At 38.8% G+C, this 18932-nt stretch overlaps 2 protein-coding genes across 2 annotated transcripts in view; one reads left to right on the top strand and one right to left on the bottom strand.

Annotated features, from left to right (window-relative positions):
* The window catches only part of pvalb7 (parvalbumin 7), a 52604-nt gene extending 39054 nt beyond the window's left edge, over positions 1 to 13550 (bottom strand). The window contains exon 1 of the mRNA XM_023958890.2: positions 13411 to 13550. Coding sequence (XP_023814658.1) covers positions 13411 to 13417 — 7 coding nt within the window. The 5' untranslated portion in view covers positions 13418 to 13550. The remainder of the gene's footprint in view (positions 1 to 13410) is intronic.
* ncf4 (neutrophil cytosolic factor 4) overlaps positions 1 to 17832 on the top strand; it is a 38630-nt gene extending 20798 nt beyond the window's left edge. The window contains exons 7-10 of the mRNA XM_004066067.5: positions 13503 to 13601; positions 15536 to 15687; positions 16068 to 16133; positions 17466 to 17832. Coding sequence (XP_004066115.2) covers positions 13503 to 13601; positions 15536 to 15687; positions 16068 to 16133; positions 17466 to 17673 — 525 coding nt within the window. The 3' untranslated portion in view covers positions 17674 to 17832. The remainder of the gene's footprint in view (positions 1 to 13502; positions 13602 to 15535; positions 15688 to 16067; positions 16134 to 17465) is intronic.
* Positions 17833 to 18932: the final 1100 nt, after the last annotated feature.

Below are 18932 nucleotides of genomic sequence, written 5' to 3'. Positions count from 1 at the left end.
TCTGGGTTGTTCCAGATGGGTGTCATTTTGCGCGGTTGAATTGATGATTTTGATATTTTGAGAAATTCCCACCAGGCTGTTAAAGTGGCATTTATATTAATACTTTTGAAACAATCCTGTTTTTTAACTATTTGGCTAATAAATGGAAGATCTGACAGGTTGATCTTTCCACATAACGCCTGTTCCAAGTCTAACCATGAGTTAGTTTCTGGATTATTTTTTAACCATTTTAAGATGTATTGTAATCTATTTGCAAGAAAGTAATTGTGGAAGGTAGGTAATTCTAATCCTCCACAGCTTTTTGCAGATTTTAAAGTTTTTAGACTAATTCTTGCAGGTTTATTGTTCCATAGAAAGCTTGATATGGATGAGTCTAATGTTTTGAACCATTTTAATGGCGTTTGTGTGGGAATCATTGAGAAGAGATAATTAACTTTGGGTAAGATTTTCATTTTTATCGTGGCTACCTTGCCCATAAGGGACAAAGGCAGGTTGGTCCAGCGTGTTAGATCGTCCTGTATGTTTTTCAGTAATGGGGTGTAGTTTAGCTGCACCAGTTCTGATATTTTGGGGGAAAAATAAATACCTAGATATTTTATATTGCCTGATTTAACTGGTATTGTGAGTCCTTGCTCCGCATTACTGTTCAGTGGTAATAAAACAGATTTATTCCAATTAATGGAATAGTTTGATATAGAAGAGAATTCATTAATGATTGTTGCCGTTTCATTTACAGAATGTATATTACTTAAAAACAGTAATATGTCATCTGCATAGAGACTAATTTTATGATGGCTGTGTTTGGTTTTAATTCCTTTAATACTCTCATTCTGTCTTATTGCTGCAGCTAGAGGCTCGATAAATATTGCAAAAAGAGAGGGGGAAAGTGGGCAACCCTGTCTAGTTCCTCTTCCAAGAAAAAACCTGTTGGAAGTCTGTTTATTAGTTCTAACTGATGCATTGGGGTTGTGATATAATATTTTGATCCAATTGATGAATGATTCTCCAAACCCAAACTTATGGAGGGCAGCAACGAGGAACTTCCAGTTTACTCTATCAAAGGTTTTTTCAGCATCCAGTGATAGTATAGTCATTTCCTGGTTTTTGATGGTGGCAAAGTCTATTATGTTATCGAGTCTGCGGACATTGTCATCCGAGTGTCTGCCTTTGATGAATCCAGTTTGATCAAAGTCAATTATGTGAGGAGTGACTTTTTCTATTCTCTGTGCTAGTGCTTTGCAGATAATTTTTACATCTGCATTAATTAAAGAATTGGGGCGATAGCTTGAAGGACTCGTGGGGTCTTTGTCTGGTTTTAGAAGAAGGATAATGTTGGCAGAGTTCATGTTAGGTGGTAGAGATTGGCTTTCATTGATAAATTTTACCGTTTTATAAAACGTTGGTGGCAGTTGTTCCCAGAATTCCTTATAAAACTCTGCAGGAAAGCCGTCGGGTCCTGGTGCTTTGCTGTTAGGCATAAGTAACAGAGCTTCATGAAGCTCAGACAACGAGAGCGGAGAGTCTAAATTTGTGATTTGATCTTCGTTTAACTTGGGCAGGTTTATATTGTTGAGAAATGAGTTGATGCTTTGTTCTGATGGATTGATCTGTGGAGTGTATAAGTTTTGATAAAAGTCTTTAAACGCATTATTAATTTTTACCGGGTCATGGGTGACATTCCCTGTTTGGTCCATAATAGAAGTGATTGTTGATTTTTCTTTATTAATTTTAAGCTGATTAGCTAGAAATTTGCCAGATTTATTTGAGTTTTCATATCTTTCCAGTCGAAGCCTTTGTATCTGGAATTGTGTTTGTTTATTGATGATGTCATTTAACTGCAGCTTTAAATTTTTCAGGTCGCCCAGTATGTGTTCCTGTGCAGAAGCAGCATAAGCAGTCTCCAGAGTTTTTATTTTATTTTCTAATTCTAATAAATCTGCTTTCTCTTTGCGTTTTTTATGTGTTGAATAAGAGATGATTTTCCCTCTCATGACTGCTTTTGCTGTTTCCCAAAGAATACTTGGTGATATTTCAGAAGTATTGTTGAATTCTAAGAAGGTTGCCCACTCTTTTTTAAAGAATTCAATAAATTCCTGGTCTTTTAACAGAGATGTATTAAACCTCCAGGTTGAACCCGAGGGTCTGGGTACTTCCCTTGAAATAGTAACAGAAACTGGTGCATGGTCACTGATAATAATTGGATGAATGTTGGAACTTTTAATTTCTTTCAAAAGGGAGTTACTGACTAATAAATAATCTAAACGAGGTTGAATGGTGAAGTGGAGAAAAAAAGGTGAACCCCTTAGTGCTTGGATGACATGAGCGCCAAGCGTCGCAGAGACCCAGATCATTCATGTACTGCTTTAGAATACTTGCAGACTGCCATGTACGCTGGTTTGCTGCTGTGCTGAGTCTGTCAAGTTCAGGGTCCAAAACAAGGCTGAAGTCTCCTCCTATAATGATTGTGGAGTCAGAGTGAGCTGAGAGTGAGGTGAAGAATCTGTGAAAGAAGGAAGAGTCGTCAACATTAGGGCCGTATACACTCGCTATACAAAAGTCCTTATTCTGAATGGATATATTAATGATTACAAATCTGCCTTCTGGGTCAGTAACTGTATCCTTATGAGTAAATGTAACATTTTTATTAATCAAAACTGCAACCCCTCTTTGTTTGGAGTTGAAACTGGCAGAATACATAACTGGATACTGGGAACAGCACAGGAGATGACCAGCTGATAAAGATAAATGGGTCTCCTGCAGCAGAGCTATATCTGCTTTAAGATCATTCAGGTTATTTAACACTTTCAATCTCTTTGGCCCAGAACCAAGTCCACGCACATTCCAGCTAACGATGTTAAGACTGTTCATAGCGGTTTTAACCGGGGGAGTGCAAGGCTAAATAGTGCGTGTGGCCGTCCGTGTGCGCGTGCACGCTGTGCGTTCCTGCTACACTGACAAGCGCTGTGCGTTGTGGGTGAACGTGTCTTGGCTGTGAGTTGCATGTTGCATGCGTCCTGTGTGAGCCTAAGTGAGGTTCAACGTGTGTGCGGGATCGCGTGTGCATGCTCTTATGCGCGCTAGTATGCGCGCGCGCCCGTTCCGTGCATAAATAAATACTCACCGTGGTTGCGTTGACTTTACCTGATTCACATATGAGGACATGGGAAGGGGGGGGGACAAGAGAAAAGAGAGAGGGAAAGAGAAAGAACAAAAAACAAAAACAACGAAACAACAACAGAAACATGAATGTGAGAGAAAGAAAAAACACTTTTCCTGAGAGGTGTGGATTATTGATGATCCGATTATTTCCTATTCAATTAAATAAGTTTGCTGGTTTCTTCTGGGCGGCGCAGATGTCAGTGCGCCTCTGAAAGCCTTCAGCATAGCCAGGGTGTTACCTCTGGGTCCCGGAACAGCTTGCCGTTCACAAAAAGTTTATCAACGGCAACCACCGCACGGGCTCCAGCAGACAGGTGCTTCCTCCTCAGCGGGAAGAGGATTTTCCGCCGGCGGAGGATCTCGCCTAGAAACTGGTCATTCACGCTGTAATGTGTGCCTTTTAGCTCTCGCCCTCTGCTTTTTACCTGCTCCTTTTGTTTATAATGTTCAAATTTAGCAACAATAGGACGGGGACGCTGATTGTCCGGCCTTTTTCCTCCGAGCCGGTGAACCCTGTGAAAGGAGATCTTCTGGACTTCTTCCTTGGGGAGCTTCAGGTGGACCTCTATGAAGGACTTAACAATGTTCTCCGGGACTTCTCCTGCCTCTTCTGGAATCCCTGCGAACACTAGATTGTCCCTCATGCTCCTCGCCTGAAGATCCAGGAGGGTTTCTTTGATGGATCGGTTTTCCTCAGAAAGACGGGCGGTGTCGTTGCTCAGGGTCTTCACGGTCTCTCTGAGGGCCTGGTTCTCTGCTGCGAGCTCCTGCACCTGCTGTTGGCTGAATTCCAGAGACTCTCGCAGACCTTGGAATTCCTTATGGAGGATCTCCAGCAGATTTAAACGGCAATCAAGGCTGGAGAGCTTTTTATCAATTGAATCCAGGATATCACTCATGTTGCTGCCTGGGGAGGAGGCAGCCCCCGGGGAGTCTTCGGGACGGTTGCGTTTGGTGGACGGAGTGGCGGTGTTGGATTTCCTCATGAAGCAGGTATTGAAACACTCGTCGATGTAATTCTCCAGATCCTCCAGGTCCTCCAGGTCATCCAGGCTGGCAAATGCTTGACAAACTTTTTCAGATTTTTATTTTTTAACTTTCTGGATTATTTAAATATGGCGGTGTAATGAAATAAATCAAAAATGTTTGTTCACAACTTACGCGCCGCCAAGTAAACTCACCACACTCCTCTCGTCGGCTCTCGCGATACTACAGCATCACGTGTCCTCATCTCGGTTTTCTCTACAGTTTATTAAAATGCAGTTTTATATAACTTCAAAAAAACAAATAAAAACAACAACCTATTTTTACTAAACAGTGATTTATTTTTTATACATATTTTTTAATGTTTGCACAAAAGCAACTGTAGCTTTTGAGCAAATATATTATCACAGCATGCTTTATAAATTTTACACAAAAAAAGCCACCATTTTATTTATGTTTAGAAGTTCATTTGTAACTCGACAAAAAGTGAACACTGTGGAATTCCAAGGCACTTGTCCTCAATGTCTGCCATTGTTCCTTCTTTGAGTGAGACCCCTTTGTGTGGACTACCTTGCCTCTCTTTGTGACCATCCAACTGCATTTCTGGAGCCCGAATGACATCCAAGTGTTAGTACTGTAGATCCTGGTGGTGTAGATCAGGGAGTCAATGTTGCGCTATCTCTAAGAAAATTGCTTGATGTTATCCATGTAGAGGCGGTGAATGATGGTGGCCCCATTTCTCAGTCCGTATCTGTATCCAGTTTTGTTGATTATTTGGCTGAGGCCGTTCAAACCTATGCAGAACAGCAGTGGGTATATCACCTTGGTCTATCCCGCATTTGATGGACACTTGTCCAAGTGGCTAGCCATTTTGGCTTCAAGGGTGGTTTTCCACAGCTTCATCGAGTTTCCTGTGAAGGTTCTTAGAGTCCTGTTGATGTTGTACAGCTCCAAGCATTAAGTGATCCCAGTGTGTGGCATTGAGTCTTAGGCTTTCTTTTAATCAATCAAGGCTGTGCACAGGTTGGTGAATCATGACCTGCAGTCTCGAGCAACTGTTCTGTCAACCAATAGTTGGTGTTTGGCTCCTCTGGAATCTCCACCAATGCCCTCCTGTGCATTGCTGATGTAATGATCCTATTGATGCCTATTTATTTTGGTTGCAACAAAGCCTGACATGAGCTCCCATGTTGTCAAGAGACAGGTTATTGGCCGGTAGTTGGATGGTACTGCACCCTTTAAGGGATCCTACTGGATCAGGATCGTTCCCTTACCTTCCTTAGCCATTCGGGATGAGTCCCATTTCTTAGCAACTGTTTTTTAGTGCTGCCAGGTGCTCATAGAGTGCAGTGTAATTGGCCAGTAGGCATGTACAATGTCAGGGCCCAGTGCTGTCCAGTTCTTCATACCTGAGGCTCTTTCTTGGATGTCTGCCACTGTTATGGTTACTGAATTCAGTTTAGGGAGGTTGCTATGTTCTTTTCTCAGAGAAACCAACCACTGGGCATTGCTGTTATGTGCTGTCTCTTTCTCTCATGTACTCTTCTTGTACTGTTCATTTTCCAGCCTTGGTGGGTCTGCTCTGCTGTTTTGACCCTGCCACTGATCATACACTTTCGCAGGTTGACTTGAGAAAAGCCTGCTTATCTACCTGGCTTCATTGTCTGTTGTGTACCTCTTTAAGTGGCTGCTCAAGGCCAGGAGCCTTTGCTTGGCAATTTCCAGTGCTTCAGGAATGGGCATCTGGCTATAAATCTTAGGCTTTTGCTTTTTCATTGCACCTCTTTGGGCCTCTGTCAACTGACTCACATCTGTCCAAGTTGCCTTGATTTTAGCCTCCCATGGTTGCTCTTATAGCCAAGCATCTCAAGGATCAATGCCGCTGAAGTGTACACCAGTTCATTGGTTTTCTGTGATTGTTGTGGTAAGAATTGCCCTCAATGCTGCATTAATAGTTTCCAGAAAATCTTTTAGGTGGTACATCACTTGACCTTTGTAGTTGGTGTTGCGGTTGCCTGGTGTTCGTCCTAGACATGATCTTTTTTTTCAGGTCAGTTGCTGCCTTGCTCGGCGTATCTGTGGTTGTTGGGGTCGTGTTCCCAAGTTCCTCTCTGACCTGGTATTCTGGCACACCCTTGGTACAACTGCTTCAGTCTGAAGTTGTGATAGGAGTTGCTTTTTGTGGATGTTGGAACATTGACCTAAAAGTTGCTTGGCAGTTAGCCTTGATTGTGGGTTTCAAAGCATCAATTCAATCCACATTCTTGTATGCTCCTGAGTAGGATTACTTAAGTATTTGTATTCCAACAGAACCTTGTTCTCATATCTAGTCCATTTCCAGACTAGATACGAGAACGAGGGAACGAGATACCTGTCTTGTTCTAGTAGCCCACTTTCCATCAGGGTGCTCTGGTTGCCCAGCACCTTGCAGACCTTGCAGACGAATAAACCATTTATCTTTCGTCACTCTCACAGCTTCATGAGCAGATTTCTCAGAACATTTTCCTTTGTCTACCTCGACAAATCTTCATTTAGTCAGGCTAAACAACATGTCCTTGTAAAAGTGTGAAATTCAATAACTCCATAAATCAATTTTATGTTTCATAACCCAAACCAAGCAGCAGGCTGAGAGGCTGTTTCTGTTTTGAATAAATGTGCTTAGAAAAGACAGTTGAGACAAGCACAGGCTCTTAATATAAACAAAACAAAAGTATTATATAGTCTGAAACAAGACCTACAGTTATTGAGGGATCAATTCTCTAAATATAAACTGACTTCATTACCCAAACTTTGTAGCATTTTTGTTGATTCTGGCTCATAAAACCTGCTTCATCCATAGTATATTTAAAGAAAGGCATCAATTAGTTAACTAATGAAAATAAGTATTATACTGTTTTAAATGGGCCTAAAGCATACTTTTTAAAACTTTGAAGTATATAATAATTTTATTTTGTCATAAAAACAACCCCAACTCGGTATTTTGATCCATTTAGGCGTTTTTGAATAGTCCTCTAAAACCCATCTCTCTGAGCACCAGCCCATCCCAATTCTCGAAAACGTGTGGGTTTTGGTGATCGGCCAAACACTTTCATTTCATATACATGTATATGCACATCCATCTTTGCAAAAGTTTTGTTGTTGTTCGTTTTCTTGGCAAAACGCAGACACGCTGCAGAGGCTGTCTCTAGGTTGATGTCATGTACCAAAAATGGTACATGACATCCACAAGGAGCAAGAGGCAGTGCCTCAGAGATTGTGTCGTCTTAATTCTGCGTAAGAAAATGAGCTGCAAAAATAACTAATCTAATAAAATATTTTATTTTAAAAAATCGTTCTTTAGTTTGCCAAAGGTAATATATATGGGCATAGTTTACTCTGAAAGGCTTTAGAAAAGCATGATATAGACCCTTTAAAATGATTTTTCATCTACCTACAAAAAACAGTTACTTTAGATATTGTCCTTTTCAGAGTCATAAATACACCCTTCTCCGCCTCCCCCCCCCCCCCCCTTTTCTAGCCATGCAGTGTGAAGCCTGGCTTATTTGCTTCACAGTGCAGTTACATTCATTTTGCCTTAATGACAACTGCTCTTACGAGAAATGCGGTTAAGAAATTAGAGAACCGGTATGGGGCACGTAGGTGACCCACACATAATTTTATGATTGTAGATTGCTTAGTGAGCCTGCAGAGCGAAAATGGTTATGCATATTTTTTCTATGGGCATGCGGTGGATGACAGATTGTAGCAAACACTCATACAACATGCAAGTGTGAGTAAGAGGGAAGTAGGTGATACGCAGGCACATTGTACAGATTTTTCCATTTTTCAACCACCTTTAACCCTACGCACACTCGTAACGTGCGTTTTGCCTGCAGCCTAACTTTTTGAAAATTAGGAAATTAAATCAGAGTCTACCCTGCAACAGACTGGCAACCTGTCCAGGGTTCCCCCTGCCCTTGCCCACAAGTGGCCGGGATAGGCTCTGGCAGCCCCGTGACCCCGAAAGGGAATAAACGGAAGAAGATGAAAAAAAAAATCCGAGTAAAGTTTCTTTGGACATCCTATCATCACTTATCAATCACCGGGACACCCCGTGTACAGAATCCATAGGTGGTCAATGAGGAGCCAGTACCAACACTTTACCAGTCACAGGTGTACTGCTGAAAGGGCGCCATACAACGTCGATCGCTCAACCAGCACGAGCTAAACCACAATGTTAATAAAAGGTAGTAGAGTAAGAATGTTTATTCCGAAGAATATAGTTACTGAGTAATAGCTGTTTTTTCCCAAGTAGAAGTCTGCACGATTTTAGCTTTTTGGGATCAGCAGGTACTTCCTATGTGGAATGCTAGGGGGGAAGGGTTAATTTGTTCAGTTCTCTCTAATACAATCAATGATCAGGGCAAACAGCATAATGGGCAGCCTCTTGTTTAATTTCGTGGTTAGTAAAATGACTGTTAAAAACTAATGACAACGGATATGGAATATACACATTTTAATTTTGTGGAAAAATGAAGGAGAGGTGGAAGGAGATGAAAATGGAGGGAATATTGCTTTGTCAAGATGCATTTGGTGTTTGTTTTAGCTGATAGCATCTTATCATCTCTGACAAATTCCAAGATCATCTGTAAATTACAGCCATTGGAAAGTCAGAACTATAATGAAACAGCGCATGGACTAATAAAATGAAAACTAGCAACACTGACTTCAGAGTGTGCGCATGTGCACGTGTGTCCTCAGAGTCATGGTAATCTCAGGGGTTTGCTAATCCAGCCTGCTCCAGCTCTCCCCAGTCTCATTAATCTGCCACCCATCTATTTTGCCAAGGGCTCATTCTTTCTGCACACACATAGACAGACAGAAATACACTCGCACAAATGGACGGGAATTAAGGCGGACACAGACATGACAGCTGGTTTTAAAAATGTTACCCTTAAATTTTCAACATGTCCAACTCAATTTTCAATACAATCTGTCTTTGTTCAGCACACATTCAGTTCACAAAATTTCACTTCATAGAAAAATCCATGTGTGGTGAAATGAGACATTTCTGTTGAGGTGATATTTTTGCTGCCCCTGGTGGATGGAATCTGCACTGTCCCAAATAGATCACTGAAAATTTGACAAAAACAGAAATATCAAATTTGCCCTTTTGGCCATTTTTTGGAGTAAATTTGCCCTTTTGGCCATTTGGAAAATACAAACAGCAATACCTGTTGTTGTGTGTTTATGTCCTACTGTTTGTAGCTGCTATTTAAACATTTAAGACTTAGGTTGTTGAAAAAACTCTACATTCTTTTTCACTGTTTAAATGCTAAACATTTATCCAATTTGTGTTGAAGGTTAAACAGGCAGCTTAATTATTAAACATTTTTAAAAATGTCTTCGTATCAAAAAAGATTAATTTTGTCCATCAGAGCCTTATATAGATGTGTAAAAAAGAATTTATGTATAACTCTGAATCTGCCTCTCACCTTACATTAAAATGGCAAAAGTTAGTTTTGACAAGAATTTGTAAAACAATGTTTGTGTTTTATTTTTGAATGGATATTGACACCAAAGCTTCTTTAGGAAAATGACACTCCATATTATTTTCATGTTTGTTTTCTCAAAGGCCTATAGAAGAAGAGTTTATCTTTTCTAAAAACTCAATGATTGCATTACTTCATATTTCTACCTGTTACTTCTGTGCTTCCCTTTTTTCCCTACCTGTAAAAGTGAAACTTCAAATGACACACTATATTTATGCATATTACCATTTAGTGGCATCTTTAGCAGAAAACAGTCACGGCACTTTCATTTAAACACATCTTTTCTAGCACAGTCAAGCACATTAGTGTAGATTTGATGATTGGGGCTCGATCTGTAGCCAAACGACTTGAACGCCTCTCAACTGGATCGTGCAAAACAACAGTGTTCCAAAGTGGGAATTGCTTAGTTTTTTACCTTTCACACAGACACAGCACCTTACATATTTCCAACAAGTAAACATCAACATAAGTTTCAGAAACCAGCTATTTATCTTTAAGGCTACTTTTGTGAGAAGATAAACCAGGTTAAACAGAAGAGCTGTAAATACCCACAAGATTAAATGTAACATAAACCACATATTCTCCTTAATGTCACATCCTTAATAATCAAAAATTCTAAATGGGAGACGTCACCCTAAACTATGTTCCTGTTAGAGGCTTTCTACCTTATGGTTTTAAGCTAGTTCCTGATAATTCTTTATTTAAGGTTTCATCAAAGTTACTACTGACATTGATGACGGCAGTGATGCTTAATTTAGGTAATACATTCAAAAGTTTTGCACTTTAGCTCCATTTTATTGCTGAGGTAAGTCACATGTCCCAGATTATGTAACTTTTTTAGAATAATAGTAATAATAAAAACCATGAAAATTAAAGATGGTATGCATTTGCAGAGTCACATGTGTTAGCATGGAAGATTTACTTCACTCCATCATTTTAGTAAATATCCAGACTCTAGACTTAGTTTCATTTTCATTTTTAAAATGTATTTGTAAAACTGCAAAAGTGTTTTTTTAGGCAATGGGCAAAGTATTTGCTTGGCTTTCTATTATTTTGGTTCCTGAAATATTCCAGAAAAAAAAAAATTTACCTTTTTTTTTTTTTTTTACTTTCACACAACTTTTAAAATAGATCCAGTGCTGTGTAGTAACATCAAAGAGGTAAAACCTAGAGGAAGGTTTTATTATAGATCTGTTGTCTAAGGAGTCTTGAAGCACAATTAAAGATAAAAAACATTGATCCATAAAACTAGATATTAGAAAATCATTTATAACTTTGGTTAAAAAGACCAAAGGAACAATCACCCAATAGCAAACAACATCACCATCCCTCCATTCACTAATTTTCTGATTCCGCCGATCCCTTTCGGGGCTGCTGGAGCCTGTGCCAACTATTGTTGGGCAATCTCACACACTCATAACAGCAGCACATTAGGGTACATCTGGGTACTACTGTTCCACCTTTAGGAGGTTAAACATAACGGCCATTGTGTCTGGGTGTGACGACTCTGATGACTTTAGAAAAGGTATCAGCCCGACTATAGAATGTGTGATTCTTTTTTATGCATCAAATAAGAGAACAAAGGCCAACAACTGCATTTGAGTCTCAGCTGCTGAATGAAATGTAACCATTTATTTATTCAACTGAGTTTTATGTATAAGTAATCAATGAAGGAAAAACACATGTAGTCAATCTTATTTAAAAATGATAGGTGTGTGTTACAAAATGGCTATAAAAAGTTTCCTTTGTCTTTTTTATCTTGCTTATACAATTTTCACTTCAAATCTACAATTAATCATTTTTTAAAAGCAACCTTCTGTTGTTTGTAGACAGAAGTAAATATGCATTTTTTTAAATTGTTTTTTGAATTTTGCTGGTGATGAAATGAGAGGTTAGAAAACAGGGGGGTTTTGATTAAGAGTTTTCTTAGACAGATTGTTGCATTAATTATCTTTTCCTTTTAAGCCTCAGTTATCTCACTCAGTTATTATTTGTAGGATATTACATGCTAGCACAGAGTTTTATTCCACTGATTTGCTGAATTTTCACAGCTTTATTAAAGTCAATATGTGCCCTACCAACGCTGTATATTCACTTTTCCAAATTTTAATGAAGCGTCCTGCTAACGTTTTTGCTTCTGTCTCTATCACTATCACTTTGTCAAATCTTTGACAGGGCCCCACTTAACCCTTGTGCTATCCTAGGCACTTTAACATTGGGAGTTGGGTCATCTAGACCCCACCAGACAGTGCGCTGAACCTTTTTTTTCAATGATTTGTGATCTTTACTGGTGTCCATGGATTACATGAAATCCTCTCCACCTTTATCCACCTTTGTCATGGTAGGGAGAACACGTCAATGTAAGGGTGGGGTCATCTAAGATAGCACAAGGGTTAAGTAGCATTAACCCAAAATGTGATGTGATGCCAGGTCTTGAAAGGTTAACGGCCTGCAAATGGTGTGGAAAGTTGTCATGGAGCTGGCAAAATGGACAACAGACTGGATTGCTAATTTCTACCAGTTTTGTAATTTTAACAACTAACCCTGTTTTTCTCGATCCTATATTCCCAGACCTTTTACTTTAATATCTACTCAGTCGAGTTTTGTTTGTAAAGGAGATCATTCTGTGGGTTTAACAGTACTAAAGGCTCAGGCTAACATTTTCCATGGAATGCCTTTATCTACTGAAATGTTAATGGGTAAATATGAAGAAATGTTAAAATACCCTTTAGTTTCCTAAAAAATGTACCTTTGATAAGTAAAATGATTGTTTGAAGTATTTTCTATTGTCTTTGTTAATTATCAACACTTCTTTATTTTTACCGTAAACAGGATCAGTTTTCAAATCACAAATTTGACTTTGAAAGGAAGATTACTGAAGTGCAGGACGGTATGTAGTGGGATTATTCTTTTATGCAGAATAGATTTATATCTGCTTTTGCTACTGGAAGACAACAAGCAGGCTTTCACTCTGTCGCTGTTAAAAATGGAATCAAAAAAGCGTTACCAAAAACTTCAAATTCAGCTCGGATCGACAATATCAGCAGTGGTGTACTTCTGATTAACTTTTCTTATCACCCCATCCTCTTCCACCTACTCCTCCTCTTCTTCACCTCCCTCCTACTGCTTTAACCGTTTCTTGTTCTTTTTTTGGTCCCTGTGTAGTTCAATGATTCTCCAACCTTTTGGTTAGTTTCTCTGCCTCTCCTTAAAATGGTTCTCAAATGTCTCAGCACAACGTCTGCTTTGTTTGCTTTTTGGCGAATGGAATTTTTTTCTAGTGGTTTGCTTCTGTTAAAATACTGATATGAGCTCAGGAAATGGATAGTTCTTACTATAGGTCAATATAAGGAAAGTTCTGGCGTACTGGATTTTTTCAGATTTGAACATTTCTGCTGTTAGCATTTTCACAACTCAAATGAATCTAAAAGACTGTGATAACTGTCTGTTCAAGATTATGAAACAAAGTATTTAGCCCACAGATTCTGCTGTTTTCAAAAAGAAAATTACCTGGACAAAAACCTATAGTTGCATAAACTATAGTAGTAACATCCTTACACAACAGCAAAATACTGACATTGTTAAAACAGCACAAAACTTTTATCTTTTCTTTCTTTTACAATCTCTTATTTTTACATCCTGTTCGTATTTTCTGCTTGTTTTATTTTAGTCATTTTTCCTTTTGCCTTTGCAGATAATCAGACTAGTCTGCATTCTTAAAGTGTGTGAGTCTCACCTGTCATGGCTCTCTCTTTGTGTTGAATCCGTCTCCACGTGTTCCTCTCTGTTCACTCACTTGCCTCTCCTTTTCCCCTGCTTGCGTTTCAGGCAATGTTCGACTTTCGCGGGAACAGCAAGGCGGAGTTGAACCTGAAGAGGGGAGAAGTGATCTTCCTGCTGCGACGAGTTAATGCCGACTGGCTGGAAGTAAGAGCAGAGACAGAGAACGATTGGGAGGTGGGAGGGTAGGAGAGTAAAGAAGAGAGAATGGGAAATGACTGATAGTGTGGAACGCAAAGAACGATGGAAAGAGGAGGATGGATGGACAAAACAGGTAGTGGAAAGGAGATGAAACAAGGAATAGCCAAATAATTTGAATTGAAAGAAAAAAGGAAGACTGAAATTAAATGACCAAAACAACAATGAAGAACTCCGCGCCTACATACTCACCCACAACTCATTGGGGAATTTCTAATGTACTCTTGTCACTCTGCAGAATATGTCCTAGAAAACAACACAGGTTTTTTGATTTTGGCTAAAAACAACTTAATCATAATTTAAAAAGAAAACATTGGGAACACTCTTGCAATATATAAAAAGATAATCAAAGTAGGTCTTTAAGCAAAAATTCATATTAAATTGAGTTGTGAGTTTTTCAATAAAATAATTTTTAAAAGAGTCTTGTAGTCAAGACTGGATTACCTTAGACTCCGAATCTCATCTGAACTTGAAAGCCAATGCGGCTGGTTAGTCTTTGGCTGGTAAACTGCTTGGGACCACCAGGTGTTTTAAGCTCTCAACCATGCTTTGGTATTTCAATTACTGGTCCCAAGCCTGGATAAATGCTCAGGATTGGGTCAGCATTTGCTGTAAAACTCAACCCAATTCACGTGCAAATCATAGGGCGATTCACTTTGGCGACCAATGAAGAGAGAAGCCGAAAGGAAAAACAGAATTCAACACCTTGTGATGCTTCTTTTTAATCTTTATTGTTGTCAAATCTATTTTCTTTGTTCACAAACTAGCTGACAGTTGCAAGTAGTTCAAGTCATGACATAGTGACAGTGACCTAAATGAGAGGTGGAAGAACTCCAGGCCTTCAGGGTTGGTGTGTCTGCATATGTAATGCTCTACTCATGGCTGATTACCTGAATCAGCTGTATCCAGCCATTCAAAACATGCCAGAGCCAGGTATGTTTGGAAACAAGCAGGAACTGCCCCCCAGACCTAAACAGTCCAGAGCATTGACTGAGAGCTACTGTATACTGAGTGACCCCTCCCCCTTGGCGATCCAAACAGGAAGTACTCACTGGTTCCAAGAAGTAAAAATCCTACAGACTTCTATAGACAAACAAACAGCTATTACTCAGTCATTATGTTTGTCAGAATAATAATTATTGCTCTGCTACCTTTTTTTAACATGTTCTAGCTAATCCTAATTTTTTTTCTGTAATTTTTTCTGTAGTGCAAGTTTTTCAAGTCATAAGTTGGCCAATCAGATCCCTCGATAAAAGTATCTGGTGTCGTTTCAAATGTTTCAAATGTCTGATTCACAGATTCTCCCGAACCCACTTTCAGTGGTAGGGGTGTGGACTTCCAACAAGCTCAATCCTGATTGGTGAGGGTGGTTGCCATAGAAATATTGACTCAGACCAATTTGACGGCCCAATCACTCTTTACCGATGTCATCTCTCTCTTAAATGCCGTCATTTGTGTCACAAAAATTGGCAACTAGAGTTACTTAATTTGGACCCAGAAGTAAACAATTTTCTATGGGTGACGCAACTCACTTGGTCCAGTTCTTATTTTTTTATTAAACTGGATCCTAAAAAAGGAAAACAAAAGGATTTTTACGTAAAATTGTTTACCTGTTCTGGTATAAGCATTTAAAAAGGGCTTCATTAAACGAACTATGTTGCACAGGTACAAGATCACTTTTTAAACTGCCTGGTTATGATAATTGCATTGAAACAGCAGCTTATTATGAATAAGCCAATTATTCTGTTAGTGTTCCCTTTTGATGTTCCTCTGAGTGCTGTCTTGTGGTTCTCCTCATTTTTTATCACACTTTAATTACTTTATTTTGTGAAACTTTGATTCTTCTCCCGTCACGCTTTTATTTTCTTCTCATTTGTTTTTAGGGAACAGTTAACAATCAGACGGGTATTTTTCCAGAGTCCTATGTAAAGATTATTAAAGCCCTCCCAGAGAGTGACTCCGAGAGTAACGGTGGAGGTCACACATACAGCTGCCTCCGCTGCTTCCTGCTCACGCCCTCTGGAGTAGAGACCAGGTCTGTCATGGACTATCACTTTGAAACTGATTTCTAATTTGATTACTTAACAATTTGTGTTTCATTAATAATATTAGACCTAACCTCTTAAGTCCTAGCTCTACCAAATGTGGATACACATGTTGAAAACTTATTTTTAAAATACATTTTGTGTATTACTCACCCAAGGCACAAGAAAATTAACAAAAATAATTTTCATTTTGTGTGTGTGTGGCTCCAGTTAAGGTAGAAATAATTTAGATTTAATTAAATAAGAGAAAATATGATGCACTACATTTAAAAAAGATTTTGCAGTCTTCTATTATCAATTAAGTATAGTTTGCATAAAAATGTGCTTTTAGAGAATGTGTAGTCAGCAGATTGTGTTTGCTTATTTGCAGAGACGTTTGTGTGCAAGAAGACCTGAGCATCCAACCAACATATAACGAACTGCTGTCTCGCATGAGGTAGAAATCTTACTTTTAATTTGCTGTCTTTTGTTTGCCTTGGGGGTGGTCCCAACAAAATCCTTTCTTGCTTTTTCCACCTCCCTGCACGTTTAACTGCTTTATATATTGTATTTGCAGGAGCAAAAAAAACAAAAAACAGAACAAAAAAAAAAACAAAATTAAGAAGAAAAAAACATATAGTAGTTGCTCCGGAGTATAAGTTGCTCTTTTGGGACAAAAGTGTGACGCTTCGGAACAGTGTAATGCTGTGTTCACACACGTCTGCTGCCTCTATTGACATATGTCAGATTTGGTGCTCAATGATTTTCCAAACATGTGAAAATAGAGGCTCCTGTAATGGGTGGGAGAAGCTACATAAATAAATAAATGGTTTAGTGCACATAAAGAAAAAATAAGGTGCTATTTTACTGTTATTTGTTTAAAATTTAAAACCTAATTCCTTAATTTTTGTTGCCGTAATATTTCCTTTTCAAAATTAATGTAGGGTATGGTTGAGCAGAAGCATTTAGCCAAGCTCAACCTGTTAAGATCATTACTCCAGGAGTTCTAGTCACAACGTCTTAGTTTTCTTCCTCATAAAAGAATTAAGCATTTTTCTTGAAAATGTAAATTGATTCCATTACAATAACCAACCTATGAGAAATTAGAGTTCATGTTGCATGTATTTATGTGTACACTTTCAGACTTTCATTGCCTCACAGCTTTCTTTGTAAGCGTAAAGCAAAAAATAAAATAAAAAAACTCAAAGAGTAAACTGACACACAGCACACCCTGGAGGTATGTTAATCAAACATGATAATTACCAGGTGCTAATCATCAACGCTGGTCAGATTAGCTCCTTTAGGACCTAAAAATTTCTCTGATTGAGGAACAGCACTGGATGCAAATGCTTAATAAACGATCTGTTCTTCTTTGTGTGGTTATCTTTCATTGCCCCTCTATCTTTCATTATTTGCTCATTTAGATAGGTGCCAGCAGGAAACGTTTTCCCCTTCCTCCTCATCCGTAATCATTTCCTTTCTGCTGCTTATTTGCTCATTATTGTTTCTCTGTATTGAAGTCTTTTATGCCCCAGAGTTGGATGGATAAGACTGCAGTTTCAATGTGATGCAGCTCGGAGGAGGAGATAGCATAGATAAAAATATGCGGAGGAAAGATTAAAATGCACTTACAGTCAGTGACTTAAAATGAAAGTTACATCTTTTTTGGTTTCCATGGTGACACAAACCCAAATAAAGATTTTTTCTGGATTCTACAAACCTTTGACCAAAGGAAACTGTCTGATCCATGTTTCTGTCTCTTTAGTTTCTGATTCTCCCTGTTTGACAGGAACGTCTTCAAGGTGGAGGACATTGCCCTGAATTACCGTGACCCCGAGGGTGACCTCATCCGAATTCTCGACAATGAAGACGTCCAGCTGATGATCGAGGAGGGCAAGCGGCAGAAAGGCAAAGTCAAAAGACCTGTCAATCAGTTTTCATGGGAGCTGCATGTGACCAAGGCTTTCGACTTGTCAGTTTACAACTTTGAGGCCTGAAAGAGGAGAACCCCAGATGAAAAGATCCAACAAATCTCTTTCCTTCATCGGTTTTCATTATCATTGGATATTGCTGCTCATGATGTTTCTCTTTGACGTGTGTCCCTTTTTTACAAATGGCTCATACATTTCACATTTTAATAAACTAAGTAAACATAATATTGTGTACTTTTGTTGATTTTGTGCTAAAATCTTTCTTGCACACACTAGCATTGCATGTCCCAGAGGTTGGGCATCAGCTCAGCTCTCAGAAACAACAAAGCAACAAATGAATCTCGAATAAAAGATGAAAAAAATGTGAATTATATCCAATAAAACATTTTCTAAGATATGAAAGAACACTTATTATTCAAGGATAAAGGTATGACACAACAAGAATAGAAACAATAGTTGAGTAACATAAAATGTTTTTCTGTACTAAATTTATAAATAAGTTTAGGCTTCTTTTAGAGCAAGAACACATAACTGTCAGTACTTTAGAAAATGGTGCCAAAGCTCAGTCTGTTTAAAGTTAAAGAATAGTCTCACTTCAATCATCTTTTGATACGTTTTTAAAGTGTTCCTAGTGGTCTTTTAATTATGATTATGCAGTTTTAGACAAAATGTTAAAAAACCTGTGTCATTTTTTAGGGGCATAGTTTCTGTAGAGTGGCAGTAGTTCTTCAGAAATTTCCCTTTGAGTTGTGGGCAGGACTGTTGGTGCGGCACATCCCGCCCTCCTTCCCCCTACTATTCATTCTCTCGCTCTTCATTTACACACTGTCCCTCATATTCTCCCTCACGCCCTCAATCTAACATTACGGATGGAAATGGCGAGCAATATTGAAAGCTATCCAGTCATACAGTTTTGAGCCAGATGCCAGCTCTGAGAAGTAAAACAAAGATAAGCACAAAAATGTACAATGTGTCCAATCATGCACACACTTTACAGGAAGTAGAAGAATACAAAAGGTCTATCCGCCCATCTATATATGTTTAGTGTCATCTTAGTGTCATAAAGGTCACTAAAGCTTTCCTGCTAAGCCTGGCTTCACCCAGTCCGTCACTGGGCAACACATAAAGAAAAACAATCGTGTATGTTCACAATCACACCTAAAGGGGAATTTCGAATCTCTATTTGGTGAGAAAACATGTTCTGGGACCATGTGAGGGAACCCAGTTTTTATCACCATCGCAATCATTTAATGTTTTGGTCGCCTGGGGATAACGAACAGATTGGTGTGAGTTTCAGAAGAATCAGGAAAAGTAAACTTTTGGAT

Source organism: Oryzias latipes, chromosome 1 (assembly GCF_053564925.1).
Source record: "Oryzias latipes strain Hd-rR chromosome 1, Olatipes_Hd-rR_3.1".
Lineage (NCBI taxonomy): Eukaryota > Metazoa > Chordata > Actinopteri > Beloniformes > Adrianichthyidae > Oryzias > Oryzias latipes.
Note: the sequence above shows the minus strand (reverse complement) of the source record. Positions and strands in the feature narration are given on the sequence as shown.